Here is a 22958-nt window from a genome sequence, read left to right as displayed (position 1 = left end):
GCCACCTACTGGGCAGGATAAGAAAAACAGAGCCCAGATATTTCACAGAAAAATCTTTCAACCTGCGGGGTCTTACACCCAGGGAAATCTGATTAAATGCCCAGAAGCCAGCAGAAGATAACGGATCATGCTCAAAAAATTGAAAATATGGCCCAGTCAAAGGAACAAACCAATAGTTCAAATGAGATACAGGAGCTGAGACAACTAATGCTGAATATACGAACAGAAATGGAAAACCTCTTCAAAAACCAAATCGATAAATTCACGGAGGACATGAAGAAGACATGGGCTGAACAAAAAGAAGAAATAGAAAAACTGAAAAAACAAATCACAAAACTTATGGGAGTGAAGGACAAAGTAGAAAAGCTGGAAAAAACAATGGATATCTACAATGGTAGATTTAAAGAGACAGAAGCTAGAATTAGTGAATTGGAGGATGGAACATCTGAATTCCAAAAAGAAACAGAAACTATCGGGAAAAGAATGGAAAAATTTGAACAGGGTATCAGGGAACTCAAGGACAATATGAACCGCACAAATATACGTGTTGTGGGTTTTCAAGAAGGAGAAGAGAAGGGAAAAGGAGGAGAAAAACTAATGGAAGAAAGTATCACTGAAAATTTCCCAACTCTTATGAAAGACCTAAAATTACAGATCCAAGAAGTGCAGCGCACCCCAAAGAGAACAGACTCAAATAGGCGTTCTCCAAGACACTTACCAGTTAGAATGTCAGAGGTCAAAGAGAAAGAGAGGATCTTGAAAGCAGCAAGAGAAAAACAATCCATCAAATACAAGGGAAACCCAATAAGACTATGTGTAGATTTCTCAGCAGAAACCATGGAAGCTAGAAGATAGTGGGATGATATATTTAAATTACTAAAAGAGAAAAACTGCCAACCAAGACTCCTATATCCAGCAAAATTGTCCTTCAAAAATGAGGGAGAAATTAAAACATTCTCAGACAAAAAGTCACTGAGAGAATTTGTGACCAAGAGACCAGCTCTGCAAGAAATACTAAAGGGAGCACTACAGTCAGTTACGAAAAGACAGAAGAGATAGGTATGGAGAAGAGTGTAGAAAGAAGGAAAATCAGATATGATATATATAATACAAAAGGCAAAATGGTAGAGGAAAATATTATCCAAACAGTAATAACACTAAATGTTAATGGACTGAATTCCCCAATCAAAAGACATAGACTGGAAGAATGGATTAAAAAACAGGATCCTTCTATATGCTGTCTACAGGAAACACATCTTAGACCCAAAGATAAACATAGGTTGAAAGTGAAAGGTTGGGAAAAGATATTTCATGCAAATAACAACCAGAAAAGAGCAGGAGTAGCTATACTGATATCCAACAAATTAGGCTTAAAATGTAAAACAGTTAAAAGAGACAAAGAAGTACACTATCTACTAATAAAAGGAACAATTAAACAAAAAGACATAACAATCATAAATATTTATGCACCGAACCAGAATGCCCCAAAATACGTGAGGACTATACTGCAAACACTGAAAGGGAAATAGACACATATACCATAATAGTTGGAGACTTCAATTCACCACTCTCATCAATGGACAGAACATCTAAACAGAGGATCAATAAAGAAATAGAGAATCTGAATATTACTATAAATGAGCTAGACTTAACAGACATTTATAGGACATTACATCCCACAACAGCAGGATACACCTTTTTCTCAAATGCTCATGGATCATTCTCAAAGACAGACCATATGCTGGGTCACAAAGCAAGTCTTAACAAATTTAAACAGATTGAAAACATACACAACACTTTCTCGGATCATAAAGGAATGAAGTTGGAAATCAATACTAGATAGAGTGCCAGAAAATTCACAAATACGTGGAGGCTCAACAACACACTCTTAAACAACGAGTGGGTCAAAGAAGAAATTGCAACAGAAATTAGTGAATACCTCGAGGCGAATGAAAACGAAAACACAACATATCAAAACCTATGGGACACAGCAAAGTCAGTGCTAAGAGGGAAATTTATTGCCCTAAATGCCTATATCAGAAAAGAAGAAAAGGCAAAAATTCAGGAATTAACTGTCCACTTGGAAGAACTGGAGAAAGAACAGCAAACTAACCCCAAAGCAAGCAAAAGGAAAGAAATAACAGAGATTAGAGCAGAAGTAAATGAAATTGAAAACAACAGAGAAAATCAATAAGACCAGAAGTTGGTTCTATGAGAAAATCAATAAGATTGACGGGCCCTTAGCAAGATTGACAAAAAGAATAAGATAGAGGATGCAAATAAACAAGATCAGAAATGGAAGAGGAGACATAACCACTGACCTCACAGAAATAAAGGAGGTAATAACAGGATACTATGAACAACTTAACGCTAATAAATACAACAATTTAGATGAAATGGACGGGTTCCTGGAAAGACATGAACAACCAACTTTGACTCAAGAAGAAACAGATGACCTCAGCAAACCAATCACAAGTAAAGAAATTGAATCAGCCATTCAAAAGATTCCAAAAAAGAAAAGTCCAGGACCAGACGGCTTCACATGTGAATTCTACCAAACATTCCAGAAAGAATTAGTACCAACCCTGCTCAAACTCTTCGAAAAAACTGAAGAGAAGGGAAAGCTACTTAATTCATTCTATGAAGCCAACATCACCCTCATACGAAAACCAGACAAAGATATTACAAAAAAAGAAAACTATAGACCAATCTCTCTAATGAATATAGATGCAAAAATCCTCGACAAAATTCTAGCAAATCGAATTCAGCAACACATTAAAAGAATTATACATCAGGACCAAGTAGGACTCATCCCAGGCATGCAAAGATGGTTCAACATGAGAAAATCAATTAATGTAATACACCATATCAACAAATCAAAGCAGAAAAATCACATGATCTTCTCAATTGATGCAGAGAAGGCATTTGACAAAATTCAACACCCTTTCCTGTTGAAAACACTTCAAAGGATGGGAATACAAGGGAACTTCCTTAAAATGATAAAGGGAATATATGAAAAACCCACAGCTAATATCATCCTCAATGAGGAAAAACTGAAAACTTTCCCCCTAAGATCAGGAACAAGACAAGGATGTCCACTATCACCACTGTTATTCAACATTGTGTTGAAAGTTCTAGCCAGAGCAATTAGACAAGAAAAAGAAATACAAGGCATCAGAATTGGAAAAGAAGAAGTAAAACTATCACTGTTTGCAGATGATATGATACTATATGTCAAAAACCTTGAAAAATCCACAGCAAAAGTACTAGAGCTAATAAACAAGTACAGCAAAGTGGCAGGTTACAAGATCAACACTCAAAAATCAGTAGTGTTTCCATACAGCAGTAACGAACAATCTGAGGGGGAAATCAAGAAACAAATTCAATTTACAATTGCAACTAAAAGAATAAAATACTTAGGAATAAATTTAACTAATGAGACAAAAGACCTATAAAAAAAAAAACTACAAGAAACTGGTCAAAGAAATCACAGAAGACCAAAATAGATGGAAGGACATACCGTGTTCATGGATTGGAAGACTAAATATAGTTAAGATGTCAATTCTACATAAACTGATTTACAAATTCAATGCAATACTGATCAAAATCCCAAGAACTTACTTTTCAGAAACAGAATAACCAATAAGCAAATTTACCTGGAAGGGCAGGGTGCCCCGAATTGCTACAAGTAACTGAAAGAAAAAAAACAAAGCTGGAGTTCTCACACTGTCTGACTTTAAGGCATATTATGAAACCACAGTGGTCAAAACAGCATGGTACTGGCATAAAGATAGATATATTGACCAATGGAATCGAATATAGTGTTCAGATATAGACACTCTCATCTATGGACATTTGATCTTTGATAAGGCAGTCAAGCCAACTCACCTGGGACAGAACAGTCTCTCCAATAAATGGTGCCTAGAGAACTGGATATCCATATGCAAAGGAATGAAAGAGGACCCAAATCTCACACCCTATATAAAAGTTAATTCAAAATGGATCAAAGATCTAAACATCAGGTCTAAGACCACAAAACACTTAGAGGAAAATGTAGGGAAATATCTTATAATTCTTATACTTGGAGGCGGTTTTATAGACCTTACACCTAAAGCAAGAGCACTGAAGAAAGAAAGAAAGAAACGGCAACTCCTCAAAATTAAACACTTTTGCGCTTCAAAGAACTTCACCAAGAAAGTAAAAAGACAGCCTACACAATGGGAGACAATATTTGGAAATGACATATCAGACAAAGGTCTAGTATCCAGCATTTATAAAGAGATTGTTCAACTCAACAAGAAAAAGACAACCAACCCAATTACAAAATGGGAAAAAGACTTGAACAGACACTTCTCAGAAGAGGATCTACAAATTGCCAAAAGGCACATGAAGAGATGCTCAATGTCCCTGGCCATTAGAGAAATGCAAATCAAAACCACAACGAGATATCATCTCACACCCACCAGAATGGCCATTATCAACAAAACAGAAAATGACAAGTGCTGGAGAGGATGCGGAGAAAGAGGCACACTTATTCACTGTTGGTGGGAATGTCAAATGATGCAACTGCTGTGGAAGGCAGTTTAGTGGTTCCTCAAAAAGCTGAGTATAAAATTGCCACATGACCCAGCAATACCATTGCTAGGTATCTACTCAGAGGACATAAGGGCAAAGACACAAACGGACATTTGCACACCAAAGCTTATAGCAGCATTACTTACAATTGCAAAGAGATGGAAACAGCCAAACTGTCCATCAACATACGAGTGGCTAAACAAACTGTGGTATATACATACGATAGAATATTATGCAGCTTTCAGACAGAATAAACTTATGAACTACGTAACAACATGGATGGACCTTGAGAACATTATGCTGAGTGAGATTAGCCAAAAGCAAAAGGACAAATACTGTATGGTCTCACTGATATGAATTGACATTATAGTGAATAAACTTGGAATATTTCGTTGGTAACAGAGACCATCAGGAGATAGAAATAGGGTAAGATATTGGGTAACTGGAGCTGAAGGGATACAGAATGTGCAACAGAACTGAATATAAAAACTCAGAAATGGACGGCACAATACTACCTAAGTGTAATACAATTATGTTAAAACACTGAATAAAGCTGCATGTGAGAATGATAGAGGAAGGAGGGCTGGGGACATAAATGAAATCAGAAAGAAAGATAGGTGTCAAAGATGAGATGGTATAATCTAGGAATGCCTAGAATGTATAATAATAGTGACTAAATGCACAAATTTTAAAAATATTTTTGCATGAGGAAGAATAAAGGAATGTTATTATTGCACGGTGCTGAAAATAGATGGTAATTAATATTTTAAAATGTCACCGTATGTATGCGACTAAAGCAAAAAATGTTTGTTACAAAATTTATATTTTGACTAGTGCATTTCCTAATATAACTCATGTAGATAGTTTGATTGAACGCCTTAAGTACTTGGAATCTCAGGTAGGACATGAGATTTTGTTTGTTTGTTTTTAGAGTGATGCCCCGATGAATCCCAGAGTGATTCGATCAGTGAGTGGAAAAGTATTTGCAAAGTCCCCTTAGGGGAATGTTGAGAATGGGGAGAAATGCAACTTCCCCAAGTTGAATTCTTGATATTCTCACAAGCAGTGTGGACAACCAAAGCTATAGGCTGAGCCCCCAGTCTTGGGGTTTGTTCATATGAAACTTAACCCCACAAAGGATACGTCAAGTCTACTTAAAATTTAGGCCTAAGAGTCACCCCCAAGCGAGCCTCTTTTGTTGCTCAGATGTGGCCTCTCTCTCCAGCCAACACAACGAGCAATCTCACCACCCTCCCCCTGTCTATGTGGGACATAACTCCCAGGGGTGTGGACCTTCCTGGCAATGTGGGACAGAAATCCTAGAATGAGCTGAGACTCAGCATCAAGGGATTGAGACAAACCCTAGAATGAGCTGAGACTTAGCAAGAAGGGATTGAGAGAACCTTCTTGACCAAAAGGGGGAAGAGTGAAATGAGACAAAGTGTCAATGGCTGAGAGACTCCAAACAGAGTCGAGAGGTTGTCCTGGAGATTATTCTTATGCATTAAGTAGATACCATCTTGTTATTCAAGATGTAATGGAGAGGCTGGAGGGAACTGCCTGAAAATGTAGAGCTGGGTTCCAGTAGCCATGTTTCTCAAGGATGATTGAATAATGATATAGCTTTCACAATGTGACTGCGTGATTGTGAAAACCTTGTCTCTGATGCTCCTTTTATCTACCTTGTCAAGAAATGAGTAGAATATACAGAATAAAAATAAATAATAGGGGGTACAAATGTTAAAATAAATTTAGTTTGAAATGCTAGTGATAAATGAAAGTGAGGGGTAAGGGATATGGTATGTATAATCTTTTCTTTTTCTGTTATTGTTTTATTTCTTTTTTGGTTGTCTTTTTGTTTCTCTTCTGAACTGATGCAAATGTTCTAAAAAATGATGAATATGCAACTATGTGATGATATTGAGAATTACTGAATGTATATGTAAAAAAGAATTATATGTTATTGTTTGTTCTTAATTTTTTTAATTAATAAATAAAATTTTTTTAAATGTATAAAAGTGTCTCATATAACCGTGGGAACACAGAATCCCAAATCTGTAGGGTAGGCTGTGAAGAGATGATTCCAATGGAGGATGTGAATGAACTCTACAGGAGAGGCTCACCGGCTGAAGCAGGAAGAGAGCCTGTCTCTTCTGAATCCTCCTTAAAAGACTTTCAGTGATTAGATTAAGCATCAGTCATTAAAGAAGACACTCCTCTTGGCTGATTACAAATGGAATCAGCTGTGGATATAGCCAACATGAGCATGATTTAATTCTATGAAATGTCCTCATAGCAAAAGAGAGTCCAGCACTTGGCCAACCAGACAAACAGGTACCATCACCTGGCCAAGTTGACACATAAACCTGGCCATAACATATACCCTACACAAAAATTTACTCAAAGTGGATCATACACCTAAATATAAGAATGAGCACCATAAAGGTTCTAGAAGAAAATGTAGGGAAACATCTTCAAGACCTAGTAATAGGAGGCAGCTTCCTAAACTTTATATCAAAAAGCACAAGCAGCAAAAGAAAGAATAGATAAATGGGAACTCCTCAAAATCAAATGCTTCTACACCTCAAAAGACTGTCAAAATGAGGAAGAGGCAGCCAATTCAATGGGAGAAAATATTTGGAAATCTCATTACAGACAAAGGTTTGATTTCCTGTATATACAAGAAATCACACAACTCAACAACTAAAGAACAAACAATCCAATTATAAAATGGGCTAAAGATATGAATAGGGATTTTTCTGAAAAGCAAATACAGATGGCTCAGAGGCACATGAGGAGATGCTCATTTTTTTTTAAACTTTTTTTTATTAATTAAAAAAAATTAACAAACATTTAGATATCATTCCATTCTACATATACAATCAGTAATTCTTAATATCATCACAGTTCCATATTCATCATTTCTTAGTACATTTGCTTCGATTTAGAAAAAGAAATAAAAGACAACAGAAAAAGAAATAAAATAATAGAGAAAAAAAAGACTATACATACCATACCCCTTACCCCTCGCTTTCATTTACCACTATTTCAAACTGAATTTATTTTAACATTTGTTCCCCCTATTATTTATTTTTATCCCGTATGTTCTACTATTCTGTTGATATAGTAGCTAAAGGGAGCATCAGACATAAGGTTTTCACATTCACAGAGTCTCACTGTGAAAGCTATATCATTGTTCAACCATCATCAAGAAACATGGCTACTGGAACACAGCACTACATTTTCAGGCAATTCCCTCCAGCCTCTACAGTAATAGTGAAATGTACAATGTACAAATTTCAAAAATGTTTTGGCATGAGGAAGAACAAAGATATGCTCATTTTTATTGGCTATAAGGTAAATGCAGATCAAGACTATGATGCGATACCACCTCACAGCTATAAAATTTCAAAAATGTTTTGGCATGAGGAAGAACAAAGATATGCTCATTTTTATTGGCTATAAGGTAAATGCAAATCAAGACTATGATGCGATACCACCTCACAGCTATAAGAATGGCTGCTATTAAACAAACAGGAATAAATGTTGGAGATAATGTAGAGAAACCGGGACACTTATGTCACTTCTGGTGGGAATGTATAAAGATATAGTAGTATGTAAGAACGTTTGGCAGATCCTTGGGAAACATATCGAGTTGCCCTATGACCCAGTAATAGCACTACTTGGTATATACCCAGAAGAACTGAAAGCAATGGCACAGACAGACATTTGCACACTGATGTTCACAGCAGCACCATTCACAATCATCAAAAGATGGAAACAAACCAAATTGCCCATCAACAGATGACTGGATCAAAAAAATGTGGTATATACATACTATGGAATGTTATGCAACAGTAAGAAAAAATTATGTCCTGAAGCACAGGACAAGATGGGTGAATCTTGAGGACATAATGCTGAGTGAAATTAGCCAGGCATAAAAGGATAGATACCATATGATTCTACATTTATGACCAGCATAAAGGTAAAATCAGAGGCTTATAATACAGAATATAGGGGACTTAGAGATATACAGAAGCTAGGGATGGGTGAACTGTTAGCTAATAAGGTTGAACTCCAATGTAAAAAAATAGATAGGAGTGGCAGTGGTTCTGTAGTGGGTCTATAGGTAATATTGCCATATTGAAGATGAACAAGATTGAAAGGGGTTGTGCAGACCTATGTGTCCCGCTGATTAACACTAGAAATATGAATTAGTTCTTGCAAGAAGTACTTCAAATATATGATTCTTGCACAAAGAGTGTTTAAGTCCAGGATACAGGCGGAAAACTACTATTGCATGCCATGAACTATGTTCAAAAGGAAAACATTAGCAATACAACTAGCAACAGCAGAGGTAAATAATGGGAGGAGGAACAAGAGTTAAGAGGAGGTATAGATTTCTTATTTGGTGAGGGTGTGTCTATTGGTTTTCTTTCTCTTGGGAACAGTGAAATCATCTAAAATTGAGAATGTTGATGGACTGTGGACTTTGGGCACTCCATATGATGCCTGATGAATACAGGTGGTTGAATGATGCACTGATGGAGACGGAGATTGGCGAATGATAGTGTATAACTTATGAAGGAATGTTGTGCTACTACAGAAAGGAACAAATTCGTGAGGTATGCAACAATGTGAACGAACATGTGGGACATCTGGTGAGATAAAATAAGCCAGAAACAAAAAAACAACAATGGTATGGTCACCTTTAAAAAATGCTTATAAGAAAACAGGGGTCTAGATTGCAAGGTTTTAGAGCAGACAAATTAAATCCAGCGTGGTGATTATTATTGCTGGATTTTGAGAGGCTGTTTTATATAGATATAACCTGATATTTAGCGATAAGAACGAAGTTGAACAGGTTGGGGTTAAAGTTCAGAACATAGGGGTAAGAAAGACTGTCTCTATTTTAGAACCACACACACTCTTTGAGATCAATGGAAGAAAAGTTTATTTGATCTGGAACTGAAATTTTCTGTAGTGCATTATCTAATTCAACCTATCTGTATGTCTCATTTGAACAACTGAAACACAGGGAGCACAGAATGAGAAAGAGGTCCTTTAATCCTGTACAGATTATTGTAATGCTGAGAAACATCCTAGAGCATATTAACCCGATAATCAAAAAGTATTGGCAAAGTCCCCTGAGGGAGGGGACTATGGAACTATTAAACCTTACCATGAGGGAATCTCCTGATACTGTGTTAAACTTTGAGGACACCCAAGTCAATAGGCCATGTCCTCAATCATGAGGCTTACTTGTGTGAAGCTTATGTAGGTAGCATAGAAGCTTAGACCACTTATAGGCATGCCTAAGAGTTACTTCTGGAGGACCTCTATTGTTGCTCAGATGTGGCCTCAGTCTCTCTAAGCCCAACTCTGCAAGTGGAATCATTGCCCTTCCCCCTATGTGGGACACGACATCCAGGGTTGAAAATCTCCCTGGCAATGGCAAAAAAAAGGGTTATGGCAGTTCTAAATTTTGATACTGGCAGGGTCTGACACTAATATGGGATAGGGAGATGGAACTATCTGATGTTCTGGAGAGGCTGGGCTAGGTTTCAGTACTTATCTGGACCATATGGAGGTTGCAGATTTCTGGAAAGTTACTCTAGTGCATGGAACCCTTGCAGAATCTTATATATTGCCTGAGGTTCTTTAGGATTGGCTGGAATGGTCCTGGCTGGGGGCTGACAGGTTATGATAGGTAACAAGGTCTAACTGAGGTTTGTATAAAAGCAACCTCAGGAGTTACACAGTGGAGTTATACAGTGAAGATAGGGTTTAATAAATTAATATGAATGCTGAATCATTAAATTGATATACATGTCTTTTAGTCTCTAGTATTTTAGAGCAGTTAGAAGTAAAAACCTAAAATGGTGGAATTGTAAACCATGTCAAACTCTGAAACATGTCCTACAACTAATTGTGGTGCTGTGCATTGAAATTTATAGATTTTTTTGTATAAATGTTATTTTTCACAAAAATGAAGGGTAAAAAGTTGATTGTGGTGATAAAAAAATATTTAAGCCATCTAGCCCCCTATATTTTGGAGCAGCTAGAAGGAAAAATCGGAGAGGATTGTATGGTAGTCCATGACAAACTCTGGGATATATTCTGTAACTACTTGTTGAAGAGTACTTTGAAAACTACTGCTTTTTCATTTCTTGGCTTTGTCTATATGCTATACTATACACTAAAAAAATTAAAAAGAAAAAAAATGCATCTTAGAAAGCTACAATGAACCATCAGAAGATATTAACCAAGTTTTTAAGACTATACATTACTTGCAGTTAAATTTTCCATTTGTTTTGTAATTGGTGAGTTGAAAATACACCAAATAAAAATCATAAAAGACATGTCCCAACTTCCTAAGTGTGTACCAATAAAAACAAAAAGCCATTTTATTCCTCAAAACCCAAAATGTTTTAATAGGTAAATCAAATGATGTTTACATGTATGTTTCAACCTGAAGCATATAAAGAATAGGTAACACACCATGTACAGTTTTGCAGATTATTCCTCATAAAGAGAAAGGTCAATATGCCATTTTAAAATATGTACATAGATTATAATAGTATTTCACTACATACACACACACACACACATACACACACACACAGGAAATTTTTCATTGTTAAATGGGCAAATGGGACACATTCTAAAAGTTTATCTCCTAGTTAAAGATATATTATAAACAGTAGATAAACTCTAATGTAAAATCATGGTAACCACACTTTCTGAATCCAGACTGATGATCCATCAATCTGTACTTTGTTCAGTATTATCAAAAATGGACTGAGTGCCCAACATGTGTTTGGCACTGTGTACTGTGTTAGGTATTAAACCACAAAGAGACGTAACACATAGTTCTCCCATCAGACTGGAGTCAATCTATTTTTACATAAATGGCCAGATAACCCTCATAAAATATTAATCCGGTCTTATCACTCCATTACTTCAAAAACTTTCAAAGGGTTTCCCTCCCATTTACAACAAAATTCAAACAGCTTAAGGTTCCCAAGGCAAACCTCCCTCTCTTATCTATTCCTATTATTGACAGTGCTCTGTCCAAAAAGACCACCTCAAACTCCCAGCCCTATCTAACTTCAAGATCCTTGAACCCTCCTCACCCCAACTTCTCACTTGACTCCTATTCCCTCTTTCAGTTTAAATGTCACTTCCAAAGAGGCCTTCCCTGAAGACCTCACCCCTAATCTTGCAGGAGATGGACAGCTAAAGACTATTGTTAAGAAAGGAAGTAATGGGGTTGTGCTGGTTTGAAAGGAAGTATGCCCTCTAAGAAAAGTCATGTTTTAATATAAATCCCATTTCATAATGGTAGAATAATCCCTATGCAATACTGTATATTTGAAACTGTAATGAGATCATCTCCCTGGTTGATGTGATTTAGTTAAGAATGGTTGTTAAACCGGATTAGGGGATGACAGGTCTCCACCCACTTGAGTGGGTCTTGATTAGTTTCTGAAGTCCTATAAAAGAGGAAATATTTTGGAGAATGAGATTCAGAGAGATTCAGAGACAGCAACACTACAAGCAGAGAGTCCACCAGCCAGCGACCTTTAGAGATGAAGAAGGAAGATGCCTCCCGGGGAGCTTCATGAAATAGGAAGCCAGGAGAGAAAGCTAGCAGATGGCGCCATGGTCGCCATTTGCCCTTCCAGCTGAGAGAGAAGCCCTGACTGTGTTCGCCATGTGCCTTCTAACTTGAGAAAGAAACCCTGAACTTCATCGGCCATCTTGAACCAAGGTATCTTTCCCTGGATGCCTCTGATTGGACATTTCTATAGACTTGTTTTAATTGGGACATTTTCTCAGCCTTAGAACTGTAAACTAGCAACTCATTAAATTACCTCTTGTTAAAAGCCATTCCGTCTCTGGTATATTGCATTCCGGCAGCTAGCAAACTAGAACAGATTTTGGTACTGGAGAGTGGGGTGCTGCTGCTGCAGTTCGCAAATACCAAATATGTTGGAACAGCTTTTTAAATGGATAAAGGGAAGATTTTGGAAGAGTTGGGAGAAGCTTGATAGAGAAGGCCTACAATACTCTGAAGAGACTGTTGGTAGAAATGTGGACTCTAAAGACACTTCTGATGAGGCCTTAGACAGAAATGAGGTCTGTGTTACTGTAGACTGGAAGGAAAGTGAGCCTTGTTTTAAAATGGCAGATAATCTGGCAAAATTGACTAGTGGTTTTGGCTGGAAGGTAGATTTTAAAAGCCATGAACTTGGATATTTAGCAGAAGAGATTTCCAAATTAAGTGTCGAAAGTGCAGCCTGGTTTCTCCTCACAGCTTATAGTGAAGTGCGAAAGGAAAGAAATAAGCTGAGAACTGAACTCTTGAGTAAAAAGAAACCAGAAATTGAGGTGCTGGAAAATTCTGGGCCTACAGAAAGGGAGACTCCAGAGTATAGTGCCCAGTGTGTGGATTTAACCAAATGTGGAACCAGTCAGCCATTTCAGAGAGTCAGGATCGGACATGAAATTATCCAGGAAGGATTTGTGGAAACTCCTTATGTCTGATGGGCATAATCCAAGGCTACTGCATAGAAAGCCGACGAGAGTGCTGTGGGACCTGTATAAACAGAGCTGCTGCCAGTCTGGACTGAGGGGTTCAGAGAAGGGACACATTTGAGGAAAAATAACTTCAGAGGCAAAACCATGGAAGCTGAGGTCTGAAGTCAAGAAGCCTTGGGCCAGGAGAGCAGACCCACCCAAGCCCATGGAGAGGGTGAGTTTGCCCCAAAGGCAGAGAATGGGCCTTCCACCTCGTTGCAGTGGAAGAGTCATGCCACCTCAGGCCTTGGAGAAGGTGAAGCACATTCCTTGGGGTTTGGGGGGAGCCTGGCTGCCACCACATGGAGGGGTTGAGCGTGTGCCCCGGAGATGGCAGAGAGCCCGGGTGCGGCCCCAATGCTTGGAGAGGGTGGAGCCGAGAGAAAGGTGGTCTCCCCAATATCCCCCAAGGTTGCATTCAGAGAGAGGCAGGCGTAGGCATTTGGAAAGGGTGGGACTGTCACTTTCTAAAGCCCAAAGGATAAATGAGTCTCAGACTTTGAAATCTAATGGACTTTGCCATGCGGGTTTTCGAAACTGTATGGGTCCAGTGACCCCTGTGTTCCTTTCTCCCTATGGAAATGTGTCTATGTATCCTATGAATGTTCCTCCTTTGTATGCTGGCAGCAAATAACTTGTTATGAGTTTTCAAAGGTCCAGAGCAAATGGAGAGAATTTTGCCTTAGGACAGACCATGCCTGTAACTGACTTGATGAGATTTTATACTGTCTTTAATTTTGTACTTTATTTAGTATTGCTACTGAAAGGTTTAAGGTTTCTGATGTTGTTATGAAACTAATGTATTTTGTATATGGAAAAAACATGTCTTTTTTAGGGGCCAGAGGGTGGAATGTGCTGGTTTAAAAGGAAGTATGCCCCCTAAGAAAAGCCATGTTTTAATATAAATCCCATTTCATAAAGGTAGAATAATCCCTATGCAATACTGTATATTTGAAACTGTAATGAGATCATCTCCCTGGTTGATGTGATTTAGTTAAGAATGGTTGTTAAACTGGATTACGAGATGACATGTCTCCAGCCATTTGAGTGGGTTTTGATTAGTTTCTGAAGTCCTATAAAAGAGGAAACATTTTGGAGAATGAGAGATTCAGAGAGACTCAGAGAGAGCAGAGAATGCTGCAGCACCACGAAGCAGAAAGTCCACCAGCCAGTGACCTTTGGAGATGAAGAAGGAAAACGCCTCCCAGGGAGCTTCATGAAACCGGAAGCCAGGAGAGAAAGCTAGCAGATGATACTCTATTTGCAATATGCCCTTCCAGCTGAGAGAGAAGCCCTGACTGTGTTCACCATGTGCCTTCTCACTTGAGAGAAAGAAACACTGAACTTCATTGGCCTTCTTGAACCAAGGTATCTTTCTCTGGATGCCTTTGATTGATCATTTCTATAGACTTGTTTTAATTGGGACATTTGCTTGGCTTTAGAACTGTAAACTAGCAACTAATTAAATTCCCCTTTTTAAAAGCCATTCCGTTTCTGGTATATTGCATTCCAGCAGCTAGCAAACTAGAACAGGGGTCAGTTGCTCATTTTAGAAAAATCGTCCAGGCAGCAACTTACAGGAAGGATTAGCTGGGGAGGTGATACAGGTAATAAAGTTAAGAAGGAGACAAATGAAAGAGTATAAGAGATTGAGGGTATGTGCAAAAGCACTGAAGTCACCATAAATGTGTATAATGGTCTGTCAGGCTATGAGCTCTCTGAGACCAGCATCAGGAACTAAGTTTTCTATGACTTCAGAAAGGTCCAATAACCATCAACTAATTTGAAATAAGAGAAGAACACTATACATTGCCAAAAAGCAAGTAATAATAACTGTCATGCTTTCAATCTATTGATGGGGTACTAGGCTGTATGAATGACTTATACACATAATGGTCTGGAGCACTATGATATATGCCAGAATAGAAAAACTTCTGCCTAAGTAAGTAAGTTTTTATATCCTAGCTTTATGATTTACTAGCTATGTGACTTCAAGTAACTTATTTCTCTATGCTTTGATTTTCCAAAAGAGGATAGTAGTACCTATAGCATTGGTTTGTTGTGAAATTTAAATGTAAAGCACTTAGAACACTACTTAGAACATATTAAGTACTTGGTAAAAATTAAATGCTTAAGTTCTCATATAAGTCATTCATATTATAATCACTATTGATGTTGTTACTACCACCACAAGGTACTTAACAGTAGAATTTATGAGGGACATATTATGTAAAATGTACAATGAAGAAAATTAGATACCAAAGAAGTTCACACAGTTTGTAAGTATCACTACTGGGTTTTGAGACTATCTGTATGAGTTCAAAGTCAATATGCTCACCATATTATATACCATTGTGTACCAAAAGAGGCAGGAGGGACTCAGGAATGATAAGCAATATGATTTATTGAACATGTACTATGTTCCAGGCACTCTTCTGGGCTCTAGGGATACAACAGTGAAAAAATAGATGAAGTGCTTGCTTGCATAGTACTAACATTCTAGTGGATGGAGATGGACATCGAACCTAAGAAAAAAAAATCAACTAGTGAGAACACTACAGAGAATTAAAATTAAGAGTGACATACCTGGAGGCCACTTTGAGTGTGCAGAAAAGGTCTTTCCAAGGAAGATAAAGTTTAAGACAACCAGAGGGAATAAGCTACCCAAATAGCAGTATAGTTTTCTAGGGAGAGTAAAGAGCTACTACAAAAAGCCTAACATCAACATCAGATTGTGTCTTAAGGAACTAAAGCAAGATAGCATGGCTGAATAGTCATGGATGAGGTGAGGAGAGATACACAAGGAGTTCACAGACCTAAACAAGAGCCAAGCCACTCAAGTTCTGGAACCGATGGGAAGAATGGTGGATTTTAAGCTAAGAGTAGTGAAGGCTACTGGCAGAGTTTAAGCAGGACAGTAATGTGATCTGACTCGTATTTTTAAAAGATCCTTCTTGCTGCTGGGTTGAGAACAGATTGCAGTGAAACAAAAATGTAGCGGCAGGAGGTCAGGCTATTTCAGTAGCCTATACCAGGGATAAAAACGGCTTGTGCTAGGGAGGTAGAAATACAGCTGGAGAGAAACAGGTTTGGTATTTGTGTTGGAGATAAGTAATAGAAAGCTTTGGTACATGTATTAGAGATTGAATGGAAAAGATTTACACATGAACTGAATAAAAAGTGTAAAGAAAAGAGAGGAATAACACCCATATTTTTAGCTTGAGCAACAGGGAGAATGGTGGTTTGGTTTACTGATGTGGAAAAGATTTAGGGAGGCACATGTATGAGGTAGAAAATAAGAGTTCTGTTTTGGCCATGTAATGTTTGAAATAACCCTTATGTGCCCATTTGAAAATGTTCAGTAGGCACCTGGATCAGAATCAGAGATTGTGGAGAAGTCTTCTTAATCTTCCTCTGGCTTCACAAAAGACAGAAGATAAGAAAACAGTAATAGGAAAATAACTTTTAGAATGTATGATGTAAAGTACTTGTTAACAATCTAAAGCAGTTAGATTGGCAGATGTATTCATCATGAATCTATTTTACCCAGGAAATCAGAAGTATCAGTTTTTGTTGAGGATAATGACATAGAAAGACAGTAAACTCGAAGGTCAGTGAGATTCATGCCAAGGGACTTAAGTCATAGCATATGGCCTTCATATTCTATATCTTAATAGATTATAAAACTGGATCTGGTAAGAACAGATCAGAGCTCCTAACTATAATAAAATACCCACTGGTCTCTCTGCTACCAAATAGAAGTTTCCATGGAAACCATCAGAAATAAATTCTTTAAACTTGTAGATAATTATTGACAAAAATGAGATGGACTGAGAGGACAATGAGAGGTAAAATTAAAAATGGAATAGACCATTAAATAGCACAACTCTATATTAGATTCTGATTCAAGCAAATGTATTTTCTTAATCAAATGGCTACTCTGAGGATAGATATCAAAACGTAGGAAAGAAATAAACCATGTCTATTTCCCTTTAAATCCTTTTCTTTAATACATATTAGCAATATTGTAAACGACAGCTATTTTTAGGAAAGACGATAAAGCAGCTACTAAATATCAATTATTTTTCATATAACATTTTATTGAATAATCCCTCCAGGTAAATTTGATTATCCTCATTTTTACAGAGAAGGAAGTCTCAGGGGTGTAAATTAACTTGCCCAAGATACAAACAGATAATAAACAACCGAACCAGGCTTAGAACCTAATCTAGCCAACCACAAAATGCATGCTCTTTCTTTGGATTCTTAAAGGGGGCCCAACCCTCAAAAACCCCCCAAAGGATTCCTCAAGCTACAAGAACCTTTTCAATCAGCTGCTTGTTAGAGTAGACTAAAAACAAGGCTGCTATATAAATGCTTGAAAGAAGAGAGTGTCAGACATAGAAACTAAAAAGTTGAGTTTTGCCCAAAATAAACAATAAAACCTTACCAAGTACTCATATACCCACTGTCATGGGTTATGCACCCTGACAAATTCTTAATCTTAATCCACAGTCTGTGGACCCTTTGAACGTGTGTCAGATTAAGGTGTGGACTCATTTGTGAATAGGATTTTCTAAAATGTGTGGCCAACTAAATGAGGCTCAGTCTTATTCAATATTACTGGAGGCTTTTAAAGAGAGGAAATTTAGATACAGTCAGTCAGCAAAAACCAAAAACTAGAAGAAGCCAAAAGACTAGGAGTCAGAAGTCAGAGAGGCCAGGGAAGAGAGATTACCATATGACAGAAGACTGCTATTCACCAGAATGCTACTGACCTGGAGAGAGAGAGTATAGCCTAAGCAAAATCTTAATTTTGGACTTCTAGCATCCCAAACTGTAAGACAATAAACTTCCGCTGTTAAGTCAACCATTGTATAGTATCTGTCATATGAGACCTGGCAGACTAAGACATCCATCAAATCAAAATTAATAAAAGGAAATTAATCAATGAACTACATAGAAATGAAAATGAATAAGGGAAATATTCAAGTCAGATGCTTATTAGATACTGATAAAATTAGGGATCTATAAAGATAAGCAAATTCTTTCATTTTAACAGGAATCATTTTTAAATTATCTAATCACTTCAGAATAGAAGCAAAAATGCGTGGACATTTCTCATCCAATCACAATATGTGGTAACCATTAGTATAAAAATGGAACTGCAATGCCAATGGGACAGCTAAAGGATGACCAACTCTGCCAAGCTAATATACTGTCTAACTGCAATGTTCACATGAGAAATAAAACAATCTAAGGCTGTACTCCTTCCCTACTAATTATTTGACTTATTTTGGTTGTTGAATTACATTATAAATTCAGTTTCTTAGACATTTTATCCAAGGTTCTTTAAAACAAACAAGCAAACGAAAACTGAATATCTGGATCTCACTTTGGATTTAAGCAATCAAAATAACATTCACCACAGCACAGACTGACACATTAGCAGTCAGAGTACAACTCAAGTATGCACAAGTAGAAATAAAGGCAGGACTTACACTAAACTCAAGAAAGACTAGAAATAAAGAAAAAAATAGCTGAGCAGTTATTCAGAAGGAATAAGGAAGCTTACAATATATGCTATGATTTAGGTGCATCAGAAATTAATTTTCCAAAATCAGCATACTGGCTTTTATTTTTGACAACACTTGATAGTTTCCAGCCAAAAACGTCAGTGAAAAGCTCAACTGTGAACCCAGGAATGCTTCAAAATGACTGTTAAATGAAATCATGCAACAAACACTCTCCCACAACTACAATGGGGAAAACAAATCATTTCTAAGTTAAATGAAGTTAATAAACTATATATACGATCACTCTGATTACTTATTATTTTAACAGATAAGAGTTTTAAATATTTCCTTATAATATTACTAAATTTTGGTTAGAGGAACCAAAAAGAAAGCTCAAATATTGAAAACAATTTCTATGGAATCATTCTTTAAAACAGAAGAAGTCTAATTTTTCTACTTTATATGTTTGCCTTCTATTTCAATCTAATAATGTGGTACTCAAAAAGCAACCTGCATTTGCCTTCAAACACACCATTTAATGTTAAAGTATAATTCTTGGATTTTGAATTTTAGGACTACTGAGGTATAAAAGCACACCTTTAACATTCTATTTCCCCAGTACCACTGAATGGACTTTGCTAAAACTGAAAATTCACCAAACCCTTATTCCCAGAGCCTGCCCATGCCAAAAAAAAAAAAAAGTATAAAGATGTATGTTCTCCTATTCTTTTACTTTAAAACTTAAATCAGAAACCCATGACCTTGTTACATATAATATGGCATTTTGTCATTTCACAGATGACACCAAAAGACAAGTATCTTTTTTTTTTTTGGCGTGGGCAGGTACTGAGAATTGAACCCATGTCTCCAGCATGGCAGGTGAGAACTCGGCCTGCTGAGCCACCATGGCCCACCTGATAAGGATCATTTTTGTTCCTTAAAGTATAACCTTTGTATTCTCTTGTTTGACTGTTATTCTTTCCTAAGGTATTGTCTATTTACTTTTCTAGTAATTTTCTTCCTGCATCTTGCCAAGACAAGCAATGTATGTGGAAGGGGAGGAAACCCACTTCTGAGTGGTTATGGTGAAAACAAAAAGAGTTTTCACTGACACTTTTTGGGTTGGCTCATTTTACATTTATCTATTAATGGGTTGTGACGCTGAAAATTCTGCTTCAAGTATGTAAGGACCCAAGGCCCAGGCTTGGTCCCAGTCCGGTCCTCCATGCTGAGAGCAAGTCAGGCCTACATGACCCCAACAGCTGTCAAAAGGTCAAAGAATGTAAAACCCTGCTTCGCTAGTCACTGTTGATAACCAATTCTCCTGGACTCTGCCAAATCTCTGGAGAGTCTCCTGAGTCTGCTAAACTTTATACCAACCCCCGCTACCCCCATGCTGTCTCTCTCTCTTGGTTTTGGGTAGAGTGCAGACTTCCATTTCCCAAACAGCTGCTATTGGGAACAATTATTCTCTGCCCATAAATCCCTATTTAAAACTCTTGTCTAATCCTCTGTTTGGCATGTTCTTTGGCCTTAGGTCTCAGGGTTGTGCTGGGCTGGATGGAACAAGGTATCTTAGAAAAAATACAACTTGTCAACAAATTTCTTCCAGGGTAGTCTCAGCTAACAGGCTTTGAATGCTCCAAGGTGATTCACAGCCTACAGGACAGGGCCACATAGATTTTGATCTTAATTTTAGCCCTGTGACCATTTAACAAAGCCCATTTCTTCTATAAAGTGAGATGAATGCATTTAGAGGCCTGCGTTCCTAATAGGAGCTCATACATGGTCTTTCTTGGTTCCATGAAACTCTCTAAAATCGTTTTCAAAATCCTATGCACACTATAGTGAGCCACTGATTGTATACCATACATGGAATGTTTGCATGTTAAGAATGTTTGTGTTTGTATGTTGTTTTGGTTTGCCAAAAAAGAAAAAAATCCTGCGCACTAATCTGAGGAGCAATACCACTGCCATCATTCACTTTCAAAGGGGCTCACCAACTGCAACAGACTAAGAACCACTGCCACGGCTTCTTCCAGTCTTACGTGGGAAAGAACACAGAGCACATGCACTGAAATATACCAGTCTCAAGGCTTAGGACAAATCACTTCACATCTGTGACCTTCTATTTACCATCTGCAAAATGTATAAGAGATCTACTTCATAGGGAGTAGAGGAAAAGTAAATATTTAGGATACTGACCCAGAATTCCTAATTTACGATTTATTTCCATTCTGAAAGAAGAGAAAAACTGGTTTAAGGAGTTGCCTTCCATCTCAATTAACATCTGAGGCACTGAACAGCACTGAGAAATTACACTGAGAAACTGCCCCCAATTAACAGCTGGCAAGCGTCAGGGCAGGGACTTCACTCTGGGCCCTTCCCAGGCCCTATAACACATCACCAAGAGAGACCACATTTGAAATACAAAGCAAACTAATTCTAACAATAGGAGAAATAGCGCTCAGGCTCTGGCCCACCAAAGAGGAAATAAAATCCAAACGATATCATACTGGGACATCAACCTTTCAAAACAAATGTATTTTAAATTACCAAGTGACCCTTTTTGGGTCTACACACTTACCAGACCTTAAGAAAGCAGGTGGAGCGTAGACGACTGCATCAGGTGAGCTGGCCATTTCAAACTGCTGACTCTAATCATAAGCGCTCCAGGCTAAACTACAGCAATTTTCAAAAATGTTTAGTGAAGGTTAGAAGCAATCAGCTTTAGATTAATTGAAAGCTGTGTGAGCAATATTAACATGATGCAATGCACAACAAAGGCAATAACTGAGGTTCATTATTATTTTATTTTCTCTTATGTGATTTGAAAGTTTGATTTTCTTTGCTTTGATAAGTTACATTTGCTTAGATGGATGAGACAGGAAATACATAATCTGCATTTACTTAATGTTACACAGGAGTAGCATTCTTTACTGAGCAGTGAAGTGATTATTCTACTATGTAACAATGCTCAGAACCCTGCAGTAGTATACCAGACAGGTTAGTTCAAGTTTCAAACAAAGCTCTGTTTATATTTCTTCTAAAAGAAATAAACAGAATTAAGTTGATTGTTTTTAATGACATATAAAGTTAACGATTCACTGAAGAAACTTTATAGTCTTCAATTCCAGAGTTATCAGAAGACTCTAAAACCTCAAACATCACTACTAATTTAGAGGAATGACTTCAGTTGGTAGTTCTTTTAACTACTATGATGTAAACATACAGGAACATTTAACATTGACACTATGTAGTTTACTTTTCATATGAACTAGACTTAAGTGACTGCATTCAACAACAGTTAAGGAAAATTCGGACTTTTTAATCAATGGGAAAAAACCCAAGGTTTTCAAAGCTTACTGTTTGGATATGCATCTCAAAGGAAATAGAGTAAAGACAAGAGGAGAAAATAAATCCGAGGTGCTATTTAAAGGAACAGAGAATTGCTGCAAAAATACGTTGAGGACAGACAGTTCCTTGTAAGAAAACTCTGGTTACTCTCTTGGTCCAGATATAACCAACCCATTAATGCTATAGCTCAGACAGCTAAATGGTGGTCACCTCGATATTTCTATATGATACAAAATTCAAGAAAAAGATGAAAAACAAAAATAAATGTGACTATTTCAAGCAGCTGTTTTGACTCTAAAAATACTAAGGACTACTTTTGGAAAATTCTCTCAGACTCTGCTGGTGATTTTTACTATAACTCTAAATAAATGCAAAACTTTTTTTAAGGTTTAAAAACAATGAAATTGACAACAAAGATTGTGTGAATTTCTCCTGACTTATGGAATTTGATGCTTTCTCCAAATTGAAAAAAAAAAATAGAAAAAGGGCAACAGACAACTAAGAACTTCAAAGACGGTAAAAAAAAATAAAACAAAACATAAGGGGATCATATTAGCTGAAGGAAAAAACAGATCTCTTAAAATTCATGCAAATGCAGAGTTCATTTTAATTTTCTTAGATTAGCATCAGCATTGATATTGACAAATGGTGATAAATAGTAAAATCTCTTAAAAGGGAGAAGTTCTTAGTTTCAAACTAGTCATTCCACCACCTTTTCTTTTCACTAGCACGCGTTTAGCTTATTTCCAGCCAGCAATAAAGTTTCAAAACCAGTCCTCAGAGAAGTTATCAGCCACAAATGCTAACTTTAAAGTCGTGACTTTGCAATTTGAACACGTCAGGTCAAGACACATGAACTGTTATAACTGCCTGCACGGTATCTTCTGAACTCCAAGGGCTGGGGCTTGGGACCCACAATTGGGAACT

The 22958-nt window shown here is 37.2% G+C and overlaps 1 protein-coding gene across 9 annotated transcripts in view; it reads right to left on the bottom strand.

The window, feature by feature from the left end:
* Window positions 1-22958, bottom strand: part of PHKB (phosphorylase kinase regulatory subunit beta) — a 294059-nt gene that overhangs the window by 270438 nt on the left and 663 nt on the right. For 2 of the 9 annotated variants that reach the window (XM_077132330.1, XM_077132332.1), the window contains one exon: window positions 21262-21356. The exons of 2 other annotated variants lie outside the window; for them this stretch is intronic. In XM_077132330.1, the coding sequence (XP_076988445.1) occupies window positions 21262-21316 (55 nt within the window). In that variant the 5' untranslated portion in view covers window positions 21317-21356. Of the gene's footprint in view, window positions 1-20879; window positions 21175-21261; window positions 21357-22958 lie in introns of those variants that run through there. 5 more of the 9 variants (XM_077132331.1, XM_077132334.1, XM_077132333.1 and 2 more) reach the window with 5 other exon arrangements.

Source organism: Tamandua tetradactyla, chromosome 16 (assembly GCF_023851605.1).
Source record: "Tamandua tetradactyla isolate mTamTet1 chromosome 16, mTamTet1.pri, whole genome shotgun sequence".
Classification (NCBI taxonomy): Eukaryota; Metazoa; Chordata; class Mammalia; order Pilosa; family Myrmecophagidae; genus Tamandua; species Tamandua tetradactyla.
This window is presented reverse-complemented; position numbering and strand designations above follow the sequence as displayed.